The sequence below is a fragment of the Acomys minous genome (genome assembly GCF_964271855.1).
Source record: "Acomys minous genome assembly, chromosome: 9".
In the NCBI taxonomy this organism is placed as follows: Eukaryota; Metazoa; Chordata; class Mammalia; order Rodentia; family Muridae; genus Acomys; species Acomys minous.
This window is the reverse complement of record NC_140490.1, coordinates 44699396-44711948: the sequence shown is the minus strand read 5'-3', so window position 1 is coordinate 44711948 and position 12553 is coordinate 44699396. Positions and strand designations below refer to the sequence as shown.

Here is a 12553-nt window from a genome sequence, read left to right as displayed (position 1 = left end):
ACTCACCGTATACTTACTGTAATAGTGAAACTGCCTTTCCTGTCCTCACTAGCTGTGAGCCTTAACCCTAATGGCTAAGCCATCTTTCAGGCCCCAAAATCTTCCATTCATCATTCCTCCTTTTCTTTTGTTTTTGTTTTTTTTTTTCAAGACAGCATCTCTCTGTGTAGCCCTGACTGTTAAGGAACTCAGTCTCTAGGCCAAGCTGGCCTCGAACTCAGAGATTGACCTTCCTCTGCCTCTTGAGTGCTGAAGTTAAAGGCATGTGCCACTACCACCGAGCACTCGCTCAATTTTACCCTAAAATTGGTTTTAGTCCCCTTTCAGATCAGCTTCTTACTATCATGACCTTTACAGGTGTGTGGACTACTACTTTCCCTCATTGTCTTTCAGGATGTTCAGGATCCATCAGTATTTGTAACGTTTCCTTTGGAGGAAGATGAAAATACATCCTTAGTTGCTTGGACAACCACTCCTTGGACTCTACCTAGTAACCTTGCTCTATGTGTCAATCCAGAAATACAGTATGTGAAGATCAAAGGTAACTATTAGGCTAGTTATTTGTGGTTAGTATAGAGAAATACTTTTATGTAGATATAAAAGCTTACATTTATTTTTTGAGCAAGACAATTTTACACAAAATTTTTACCAAATATAAGCTGTAAGGTCAGGCATGTGCCACCAGACATTTTTCTTCTCTTTAGTAAGTCTTAGCACACAATAAGTGACAGGAACACTGAGTTTGAGGCTACTCTGAGCAAATTAGCAAGATCCTGTCTCAAAACAAGACAGGTGGGGAAGAGAACAGGAAAGGTTAGAAAAGGAAAGCAGCCTGAAAAGCTTCATTTCTGTTTGAAAGTGACACAATTTTTTTTATAATTTCCAGCTTTAATGTTAATTTTTGTACATTGTTGCTCTATTCTGTGGTAGAGAATTCTTATGTTCTCAACTAGATCCTTTCTTAGAGATTTATAAGAAATATTATGGTTGGTACTTTTTGAGCAAATAACCTTTCAAATGTGGAGAAGTTACAGTGAAGGAAAGGGAAAAACACATTGGGCAGGCCAGGCGGGCGGGTCTGCAGGCACCTGATTAGAAGCAATATGGCATTTCTTCTGGAGTTAAGCACAGCTACTAGTAGTTTTCCTTGGCATTGAAAGCAGGATCTGGTTTGGTGGCGAGTGCCCCTAATGCTCATACGTGGCATGTTGGAGGCAGGAGAATAAGGAGTTTATGGCCAGCCTTGCTCTTGTCTCACAGAAGGAGAAAAGAGAGGACTTGAGAGCAGTGAAAACAGGTGCCTGCTGAGAGGCTGTTACTCTTGTTTTTCTATGGACACTGTTCACAGTGGCAAAGCATGGGAGCTGCTTGTGTCAGTGTGTGGGGACACTACCCAGCCTTAAATGTGTGTGGAAGGTCTTTATTTGGTTTCTTCCTGAACCTTGGAGGTGCAGGTCAGGAATAGCTGTGGTCCATATAGGACCCTGGCTCTGGCATCTGTAGCTGTTCTCTGAGGGAGTCATGATACTGTTGGGACTATTTGCTTACATAACCATGAGTCACCGGCAACTTGTAGGGAGCCTGGCACTTTAGGGGCTTTCAGACAGATGTTGCAAATACAACTCGGGAGCTGTATGCACACGTGTGTACACACACACACACACACACACACACACACACACACACACACAGGCAGGCAGAGAGAGGGAGGGAGAGAGAGAGGGAACTCATGTACTTAAATGTTTTTTCTTGTTCTTGTCATAGTTCATATACAATGTGGCCTTCGCATATAGCAGTGTTTCTATGATTTACTGCACCAGTGGAAGCAGTTTTTGAATAAATTACAAAAGTCCTTAAAAGTGATCCTTGGAAATAGATGACATATGCCCCCATGGTTATAGTGTATCACACGTTGTAGTAGAAGCTTAAGTTTCCATAGGCATCTGTGGGGCAATTTGTCAGTATCAAACTTTTGATGTTTATGTATTTATTCTAGGCTTCTAGGGTTATAGCCTCCAGATATATTTTAGTGAAGACACACAGATTCATACATTTCCTCAGGGTGTGGTAGGAACATTTTTAAAGCTACTTAACTGTTCATTAATTGATTTGGTAGAAACAGTTTGTGGCATCTCCATTAAACAATTTTTTTTTCCAGTGGTGAAAGAATCAGGGGCTGAGGGTCTGGCTAAGTGGAGAGAGGGAGAGAGATCTTTATATTGTATTGCGCGTGATGATGGGCACAGTATTTTAGCTGCGATGCTGGAAGAGTCCTTAGGGTTTCAGCTTATGCTGGTCAGCTGAGGAGAGCCTAATGCGTCTCACACACTGGTTGTTATTCATGAAAGTCGTCTGGATAGTGGCCCAGCAGTGAAGCCCTCGGGGGATGAGATTACAGGCAGCTGTGACTTTGTGAGCTACCTGAGGTGTTGATGCTAAGATTAAGGTAGAGGGTGCTTGTTAGATTTGAAACTGGATCTCACGGCTTGTGGTTTGTTGGCTTGGAATTCACTATGTAGACCAGGCTGGCCTGGAACAGAGATCTACCTCCTGGATGCTGGGGTTAAAGACATGTGCCACCATGCCTGGCTTAATAACCTTCACATTTATTACATTTAGAAAGAGAAGATAAAGATTAGTTTTCCTAAATGGGCTTGGATGTGATTAATAGTAGTCACCGAGCCTGCAGCCTTTGCTGCGTAGCTTTGTGGTGTCCTCCATGAGTCTGGGGCACGCAGCAGATACAGGTGACACAAACTTCTTGGCACAAGAAATGTGCCTGGTGTACGTCTTCACAGTTAGCCAGTCGAATGTCACTAATGCCCTCTTTTTCTTCGTTCTCATAGATGTCGCCAGGGGGAAATTGTTCATTTTAATGGAAGCCAGATTATCAGCCCTCTATAAGCTGGAGAGTGACTATGAGATCCTTGAAAGGTGAGTGTTCGTATAGTTAGTGTGTGTGTCTGTCTTTAGTCTGTCGTTTTAAAGCAGTGTTGTTCAAGTTGAGTTTTAGGGGCCAAATGTGTTTAAGTCACAGATTTCTACTTCCGTGACAATGGCTGCAGGCCTCAGAGGATGGAAATTTATTCTGTCTACAGTTTCATTACTTCGATTTTTAAAAAAATTTTGTGTGTACATTATGTAAGGGCTGGTGTGCACATATACGCCATAGGTAAACATCACATCTTCCTCAGCCCCTCTCCTTGTAAGGTTTGAGACAGGCTCTCTCACTGCCTGTGGGTTTCCCATGGATCCCCATGTTTCTTCCTCCCCAGCTATTTACATGTGTTTCAGGGATCCAAGCTCAAACTGTCATGCTTGAGCAGGAAGCGTTTACTTACTGAGCCACCTCCCTGGCCTTATTGCTTTGACTGATTAATTTATCTTCTTCAAGGTTTCCTGGTGCCTCTCTCAAAGGCAAGAAATACAAGCCGTTGTTTGACTACTTTATTAAGGTAACTTTGGGACTTCTATACTGTGGCTCTCTTCATTCATTTCTTTGATAATAGGAGTGAGGTGATGAGTGGACTCCTTGTTAGTATTGTTCCTGGAGTGTGTCTGAATCCAAAGTCTGCTTTAGTATTAGAAAATTGCTCTCTTTGCATCAAAGAGAATTTTATCACTGGCCAGCTTGCCAATCACATCTCTACACTGGCTTTTCTTTTCCCATCCCTCTGCCTTTGCAGCAAGTTTGAAATGCAAAGAGTATTTAAGACAGGAGACAAACTTGCTGTCTTAAATACTCTTTGCATTTTTGTGATAGGATTACTGAGTGCAGTTCACTTTCAAGTCTTTCTCAGTGTGGGGTGTGTGTGTGTGTGTGTGTGTGCGCGCATGCGTGCGCACGTGCTCTCTCCTTCCTATGCATGTTGGTGTCGGGGGCTCTGACTGAACCTGAAGTGTGACAGTTCAGCTAGTCTGTCTAACCAAGCTTGTCACAGGGACTCCTGTCTCTCCTGTGTTTATCTTCCTAATTTGAATTATTTTGTCTTTTCTTTCATTTTTTTCTTTTTTACTTTTTTTTTTTTTTTTTTTTTGAGACAGGGTCTCTCTGTGTAGCCTTGGCTGTCCTGGACTCGCTTTGTAGACCAGGCTGGCCTCGAACTCACAGTGATCCACCTGCCTCTGCCTCCTGAGTGCTGGGATTAAAGGCGTGCGTCACCACGCCTGGCCTTTTTTACATTTTTGAGACAGGATTTCTCTGTGTACTTTGGCTTTCCTTCACTCACTTTGTAGACCAGGCTAGCCTTGAACTCGCAGTGCCTGGCTTATTTTGTCTTTTCTATTTACATGTTCAACAGTTAATCTCAGGCCTTTCTCCTTGTGTTTCATCCAACACTGCAACCTTTCCTTTCCAGTGTAAGGAGAGTGGTGCCTTCACCGTGCTTGTGGACCACTACGTGAAGGATGAGGAGGGCACAGGCGTTGTGCACCAGGCTCCTTACTTTGGTGCTGTAAGTAACATAATCTTGCAGATGTATTTATGAGAACCATTGTTGGTGGCCACTTCTCCTGGGATGCTGAGTCACGGGCCTCATTAAACTTCTCAGCAGGCTTGCCAAAACCAATGGTGTTGGCTTGTTTCTGGCTCATAGCCTCCAAAGATGGCATAGAAAGCTTAGATCTGCAGTCTCCATTCCTCTTGTGATTCTGGAAGCCCATCAAACCCTGAGCTACTGTAAATTCTAACACAGTGTCTGCCTTTCTGGCAGCGTTATTGCTAAGGTTAAGTGAGCAAACATAGTAACATGCTCAGCCACCCTCATGTGGAGCATTAATTAGTAACACTTGTGATCCACTTCTGCAGCAGCCTGGTGTAAGCTAGGATAGCTGTGCCATCTGCAGCCTGTTTACTGAGTGACAGGACATACTGAATTTGAGATCAGCATGGTCGTCCTTCGGAGTCTCTTGATAGGATGCAAAGCGTTGTGCCTTCCACATAGAATGACTTTCATTTTTCAGATATAAGTTGTATATTATAAAATTTAACTTAGTTGTTGTTTTATTTTTGTTGTTTTGGTAGTTTTGTTTATTTAGTTTTGTTTTTTGAGACATGTTTCGTCTCACTATGTAGCCTTTATCCTTGAGTGGCCTGTAACTCGCCATGTAGGTCGGGCTACCCTTGAACTCAGATCCACCTGCCTCTGGCTCCTGAATAATGACTGGATTAGAGATGGGCAACACTGTTCTCAGCTGTGGTTTAGTTTTAAAATGTTCGTGCGTGGCATCTCTATTGGTTACAGTGATTGGGCTAGATAATTTATTCCTGGTTCAGCTGTGAGACCTAGATTCTATAGGTGGTCCTTAAGTAACCTCTGCTTAGAAGTAGAAAATAGTACTGAAAACATTATATAATGAATTATATAAACACAAGTTTTCCTTTTTCCTCACACGTATACTTAGACACGTATATCCCCGCCCCGCCCCGCCCTGCCCCTGTGCTTGTCTGCCTCAGGATGACCATCGGGTCTGTATGGACTTCAACGTTATTCAGAAAGACTCAGTCCCTGTTTGCCCTGTGGATGCTTCAGGCTGCTTCACAGAAGAAGTGACACATTTCGTGGGACAGTATGTGAAGGTTTGTGCTTCGTGTACATGGAAGGGGGCTGGTCTCATGCTTACTTCAGGCTTTTTTTTCCAGTAAGGAAATTTATTCAGGTAATTAATCTTCATTATTTATAGTTCTGTTAGAATTAATGTAGATGTTTTAAATTTTTGTCTAAGGACTTAAAATAAGCAAAGATAGCTATTAGCCACATTTAGAGGGTCTAATGTGTTTAGATAAGGAAGCATGCTACAGTTTCATCAGCGGGAGCTGGGAGCACTACACTGTAGTTTGTCCTGGAGTGACCTTGTTATATCCAGATAATCATTTCTGTTTGAAAACTTAACTGGCTAAAAAGTTGCATACATACACACATACATACACATGCACACACACATATATGCACATACATATATGTGTATATATATTATATATATGTATGCATGTATAATATATATGTTGGCTTTTTTAGTCAGGGTTTCTCTGTGTAGCCTTGGCTGTCCTGGACTTGCTCTGTAGACCAGGCTGGCCTTGAACGCACAGTGATCTGCCTGCCTCTGCCTCCCAAGTGCTGGGATTACAGGCGTGTGCCACTGTGCCCCGCTTTCAGATATATATTTAAATTACTTAAGTAGGTAAAACCAAGCAGAGTAGTTTTCTGGGTTTTGTCTTTAATGCTGTGTTGAGGGTGAAGCCAAGGGGCTCATGCATTCTGGATGCCTCCTGTCCTCTAGCTGTACCTCCAACCCTCTGAACAGATACTTTTAAAAGACGCCGATTACTGGTGCCTTATACTCATTATGAAATAATCAGGTTTTAGTAATATATTGTTATTAAGTATGCTAGGGTGTTTTAATGACTGAAGTTTTAATTTTCTAACAGGATGCTGACAAAAACATCATTAGGATGTTGAAGGAACAGGGCCGGCTGCTTGTTGCCAGCACCTTCACTCACAGCTACCCTTTCTGCTGGAGGTGAGAAGACACAGCTGGAGTGGAGCGCCACAGCTGTGGCTGTGCATGTTGCTTTGCTTACGCCTCCTTATTTAGGGGCTGTCTCATGATACCCTTTAGAACTGGTATTTAGAAATGCCATTTTAGGAGAAGAATTCTGTGGGGGAAAATAGACATATATTTATATATGCACACATACATCTTTAAATGAAATGTCTTAGACTTTCAGCGTACAACATCTTATCTTACTTTCTTCGTTGTGCCTGGATCTGGCTCTTTTTTTTTTTTTTAAAGATTTATTTATTTATTTATTATGTATACATTGCTCTGCCTGCTTGTACCCCTGTAGGCCAGAAGAGGGCGTCAGATCACATTATAGATGGTTGTGAGCCACCATGTGGTTGCTGGGAATTGAACTCAGGACCTCTGGTAGAGCAGTCAGTTCTCTTAACCGCTGAGCCATCTCTCCAGCCCGGATCTGGCTCTTTAATCTGTGATCTTTCCAAGTCAAAACTAGAACTAAATTCTTGTCTTTGGAGTCTCAGAATTTTTATAATTGGAGTTTCTTTAAAGAACATCTTGTAAATATTCAGATGAAAATGTAGTGTTCAGTGTCCTGACACTCACCCACACATTTTCTTTCTTTCTTTCTTTCTTCCTTTCTTTCTTTCTTTTTCTTTCTTTCTTTCTTTTTCTGGGACAGGGTTTCTCTGGGTAGCTAGCCCTGGCTGTCCTGGAACTCTCTCTGTAGACCAGGCTGGCCTCAAGCTCAGAGCTCCATCTACTGCTGCCTCCTGAGCTCCAGGATTAGACGCATATGCCTCTACCACCTGCCCTCAAAAGAACCGTTTAAAAATTTGTGTGTGTGTGTGTGTGTGTGTGTGTGCGCGCACTTGAGCTCTTGGAGTCCAGGACTATGTGTCAGGACTCCTTAAGCTGAGGTTATGGGCTTTTATGAACTACATGATGTGGGTTCTGGGAGCCAAATTTGGGTCTTCTGCAGGAGCAGCAGGCATTCCTTAACTGCCCCATCATCTCTTCAGCCCTAGTTTCTACTTCTTTCCTTTATCTTTCTTGGTTTCATTTGAAAGGAGGTAAGGAAGCTTTGACACCTGTGTGTTCTTTTCATTTGTTTGTGCATGTGCTGAATACCTCGGCATGTATGTGGAGGTTGGAACAATGAGTAGAGGTTGGTTTTCTCATTCCACCATGTTAGTTCCAGGGATCAAACTAAGGTCACCAGGCTTGACAAGAACACCTTTACCTTCTAAGCCATCTTGCTGGTCTAGACATTTGTAACCTAAAATAATAGCAAAGGTCAGCAGAAGGCTGAGTAAGTGGAAGAGAGACTAATTAGAAATTAAAGTCTTGCCATTGGTGCCTATATGTCTCTGTGTGACTAGTGGGATCTGTGTTCTGGTCCCAGGTCAGACACGCCCCTCATTTACAAGTCGGTGCCCAGCTGGTTTGTGCGTGTGGAGCACATGGTGGAGCAGCTTCTGAGGAACAATGACCTGTGTTACTGGTGAGCATGTGTTCCTGCCTACTGTCCTTTGTGTGTAGTAAGTGTAATTCATACTCCTCAGAATTACTAGCCATCTCTAATTGTTTATTGTAATTGTCTTTATTTGTGTAAGGAACACAAAATCATACACAGCTAAGGTAATACCTGCTTATGGCAGAAGATAAAAGAACTCTTTTTTTTCTAAACCTAGTAGAGATAAGCAAGTGTCATTTGCATATGACTTATAGGAGGAGCTAACCTTGGGGACCATATCTTAGCCAGACGTGGTGGCTTACACCTTTAATCCCAGGAAGCAGAAGAAGGTAGATGAGTTCCAGGCCAGCCAGGGCTGCACAGTGAGAACAAACAATCCGGCTATACTCAGACCGTTAACTGTAATAATTTTCACGATAAAGACTAGTGTATATCTACGAAAGCCATTTATTTATTTGTAACCAATTTGGGTGCTTGAGTTGGGTGCTTGTATGTGCGGTCTCTTCTGCTTTTGGCTTTACAGAAAAGCCCAAGCACAGAAACCTTTGTCCTCCCCGGCTGTTCTTTACTGCCAGGGCCAGCCCACCTTAGGAATAGTTCAGTAGGCAAAAAAAGGACCTTGTCAAATGTGCTGGTGCCGTCTTTTCAGAGGACGTGCTAGTTGTGAGCTTCGCTTAATGTTTCCACAAAGTGTCATACAAGGTCGTGTGTCACCATGATTTATCATTTTCACCTCGTCTACTGTCCTGCATGACTGATGTAACCTGTCTGTGACAGGGTCCCTGAGTTTGTACGAGAAAAACGGTTTGGAAATTGGCTGAAGGAGGCACGTGACTGGGCAGTTTCCAGAAACAGATACTGGGGCACCCCCATCCCACTGTGGGTCAGTGAAGACTTTGAGGAGGTGAGACTGGGCTAGTGGCCTTGTGTTGACTGCCACTGAAGTTCTTTGTCATGTTATGTGGGTATTCTGATAAAAAGTGTGCACTCTTACTGTCTTCCCTAACTCTTTTCTAGGATGATTATGAGAGATGATTCATGTAGGGGTTTGCTTTTTAAGTGCAGCTTTAAACTTCTATTCTGTAAGATGGCGGGGGTCCTTTTTTTTTTTTAAATTGAAATTCACACATTAGGTGGTGGGTGGATGCTGCTTTGATTTCCCCCATTGTAGGCTCATTTGTTTTTTGTTTGTTTTGTTTTGTTTTTTTAGGCTCAGCTTTCTTAGCAATTGTATTTTATTATGAACTTGTTAACTGAGAGTATCTCACTTATAACCCGACTAACCTAGACAATAGGAAAAGGAGATTAAAGAATACAATAATTAAACTGTAAGGATATCAGTTCCGAGGAACAGTTCTCCTGGCGTAATCAGCAGGATTTCTTCTGCTGGAACCTGGAACAACCAGAACCCGGAGCCCAGAGCCCCAAAGCCTTACCTTGGGTGGTTCTCTCTAGAAGCATCTCAGAGTAGAGCGATGAACAGCCAAAACTATCATCCCAAGTCTCCCAAGGCCCCGCCTCCTGTTTTTGACTCACATTTGTACCTCTTCTCAGAATTTGTTCAAGGTTGTTTTTCAGCTGGTTAACAAACAATCTCCCCCACATGGTGGTTCAACTTCTAAGGGGAAAAACATCACCTCTCTCACAAGTCTTTTTTCTCATCCCACACTTGTGATCTAAACAAAACGCATGTTTATCTCTCCTTCACCCCATCCCCTGCCATAACATTAAGTTATAGAACTAACTTCAAGTTAAACTGACCTCTCAGGCTTGGTGATGCATGCCTTCATGCCTTTAATCTCAGCACTCTGGAGGCAAAGGCAGGTGAATCTATGGCCAACCTGATCTCCACAGCAAGATCTGGGCTAACCAGGGGGACATGCTGAGACTCTTACGTTAATTAAAAAAAAAAAGAAAAGGTTAAACTGACCTTCCGAATACTGAAAGAGGAAAACCTGGTGAAGAAGAAACATCCCAAACATTGCATACCTTAGCTTCTGACCATGTTTATTTTGTGCGAGACTGGATGTATACACTTGGGTAGGCAGACACAGTTGCATGGTAGAGCCTTTGGTCCAGTGTGGAGAGCACCCAGCATGAGCAATAACACCCCAATTTAGAGGATTTCTACAGGGACCTGAGAGGCAGCAGTGGGGTTGCTTAGTCAGAAAGTTTTTTAGGACCAAAGAGGAAGAACAGAGAAAGAAAGGCCCTGGGTGCCCAAGAAGCAGAGGCATTTCCCTCCGTGAACGCACACAGCCTCTCCTCTGACCTGACCCCTCCCTGTCAGGTGGTCCTCATTGCCTGGCACCTACCTCCACCCCAGCTCTTTTCTTGGATATGGTCCTAACTCCTTGTGACTTGGGCTGCTTTTAGTTTTATAGACTCCAAGCACAAGAATTTAGTTCTAGCCTTGACTTGGAAAGATCACAGATTAAAGATCCAGGTACAAGGAAGAAAGTAAGGTGGTGGCTGTGGTTTTAGGGACCTGTGTGTGGGCCTGCAGAAGAGGAGTCAGGGGAGCAAAGTCAGCATTGGCTTCTTTGGAGCCGACAGACTTGCCTGAGAGATGAGCCTTGTTAGCCAAACTGTCCTGCAGCCCAGTGTTCTATTCCCCGGCTTGTAAAGAAAGTCAGGTCTCTAAAACTGAACAGAGGGCTGCCTAACTGACTGCAGCCCATTCTCCTTGGCTCTGAGGAACTCCTTGTTGTCTCCGCTTTGACAGGTAGTTTGCGTTGGATCAGTGGCAGAGCTTGAAGAATTGTCGGGAACGAAAGTCTCAGATCTCCACAGAGAGAGGTCAGTTCGCAAACACCCGGCTCCCTGCCCTGTTGTTCCCTGGTAAGGCTGTCTACAGGGAGTCCCAGATGGGCACCTGGAAAGCACTGGTCTGTTGGGTACTTTGGTAACAAACCAGGTTGGTTTGTGGTGATGCATCCTTCCTCCTTGATTGAAATGTCAGAAAGCTTTGGTCTGTGACCTTTCAGATTGGGGACTCCAGGTGTTCTCAGCCATTGGTGACAAGCTATCACAGTATGGTAGCTCTGGCTGTCATACAACTCACCATGTGCCCTGCTGAACTTGATCTCCCAAGAGAGCCATCTGCCTCTGCCTCTGCCTCCTGCCTGAGTACTAGGATGAAAGGTGGGCATCACCACTCCAGCCCACACTTTATTTTACTTTATTTTTTGCACACGCATCACTCATCCTCTAGGTGTGTGTGTTCTGAGAAGTGCATCGCTAGATGTGTTCATTGAACAAGTATGTTGGAGTGAGCTTTCAGAGAACTAGATGGTATGGATAGGTCATCACTGTGGCCTGTTCATATAGTCAGGATACTTAGATGTGAACGTAAATAGGTGTTGGTAGCATAACATGGCATACAGTTTACAGTAGGAGGAAGTATACATTCCTATACTTAAAGTAACAGCCAGGCATGGCTGCTGTAATCAACACTCAGGAGGCAGAGGCAGGTGCATCAAGAGTTCAGAACCATTCACAGCTACATCACAAGTTCAAGGCCAGCCTGGGTTATGAGGCCCTGTCTCAAAACTGGGGTGGGGGGGGGGGACACAAAAGTATAACAAATACATAAACTGATTGCACAGTTGTTTATGTCCCATGTATACTTTCACGTGCCGTACCATTACTTCTTGCTATACAGTAGTTTTGTTTGCATCCCATCATCACACCTGAGTTAGTAGGATGCCACAGATCCAAAGGAAAAAAGTCTCAGCTGCTTTAACCTTATAGGACCACCACTGTACGTGTGGTCCTTCATGACACTTGAGCATAATCTTGTCAGATTAGCATTTAAACTGCAAGTTCTTCTGTACTTAGAATGAATCGAGGTGGCCCCTTTTCTGTTTGTCAGCATTGACCACCTGACCATTCCATCCCGCTGCGGGAAAGGACTGCTGAGGCGCGTCTCTGAGGTGTTTGACTGCTGGTTCGAAAGTGGAAGTATGCCCTACGCTCAGGTTCATTATCCATTTGAGAGCAAGCGGGAGTTTGAGGATGCTTTTCCTGCAGACTTCATTGCCGAAGGCATTGACCAAACCAGAGGATGGTACGTATGCCCTTCTCTCTTCGGATATTGCTGTTGGCTATGCTTTATAGAACGTATTTCACTTAGTGCCCGCCTGCGTCTGCCTGTTACCTTCTGCCCTTCCCACCAGCAAGGACATCACCATGTCTTTCCAGTAGGAATCTTTGCCGCCGTAAAGCTGTATTGCTACAGATGTATTATTTCACACCATGGACTCTGTCTTTTCATATGTGTTCTTAGCTCATTTAAAACCCAGGTATGTGAGAGGATTCTGGAATTAGTTTTATAGCCCTGTTTGAAGCAGTAGTGTCATGCTCACTAGGAAAAGGGTACTCACCATCTTTTCTTATCCACTGAGCCACCTCTCCAGACCCCACTCACAACCTTCGCACTGGCGGGCTTTGTGGCCCATATTTAAAGAACTGCTGCTGTGGTTTTCTTTTCAGTTGTGTTGCTGAACCTCAGACCTTAATGTTCTGCAATGAGTTATTCTCAGACTTCAGCAACTC

General features: G+C 43.7%; 1 protein-coding gene across 2 annotated transcripts in view; it reads left to right on the top strand.

Annotated features, from left to right (window-relative positions):
* Window positions 1-12553, top strand: part of IARS1 (isoleucyl-tRNA synthetase 1) — a 49048-nt gene that overhangs the window by 9949 nt on the left and 26546 nt on the right. For both annotated transcript variants that reach the window (XM_084796668.1, XM_084796669.1), the window contains 10 exons: window positions 394-541; window positions 2847-2934; window positions 3395-3455; window positions 4359-4454; window positions 5456-5578; window positions 6428-6519; window positions 7925-8023; window positions 8774-8900; window positions 10722-10795; window positions 11871-12065. In XM_084796668.1, coding sequence (XP_084652794.1) covers window positions 394-541; window positions 2847-2934; window positions 3395-3455; window positions 4359-4454; window positions 5456-5578; window positions 6428-6519; window positions 7925-8023; window positions 8774-8900; window positions 10722-10795; window positions 11871-12065 — 1103 coding nt within the window. The remainder of the gene's footprint in view (window positions 1-393; window positions 542-2846; window positions 2935-3394; window positions 3456-4358; window positions 4455-5455; window positions 5579-6427; window positions 6520-7924; window positions 8024-8773; window positions 8901-10721; window positions 10796-11870; window positions 12066-12553) is intronic.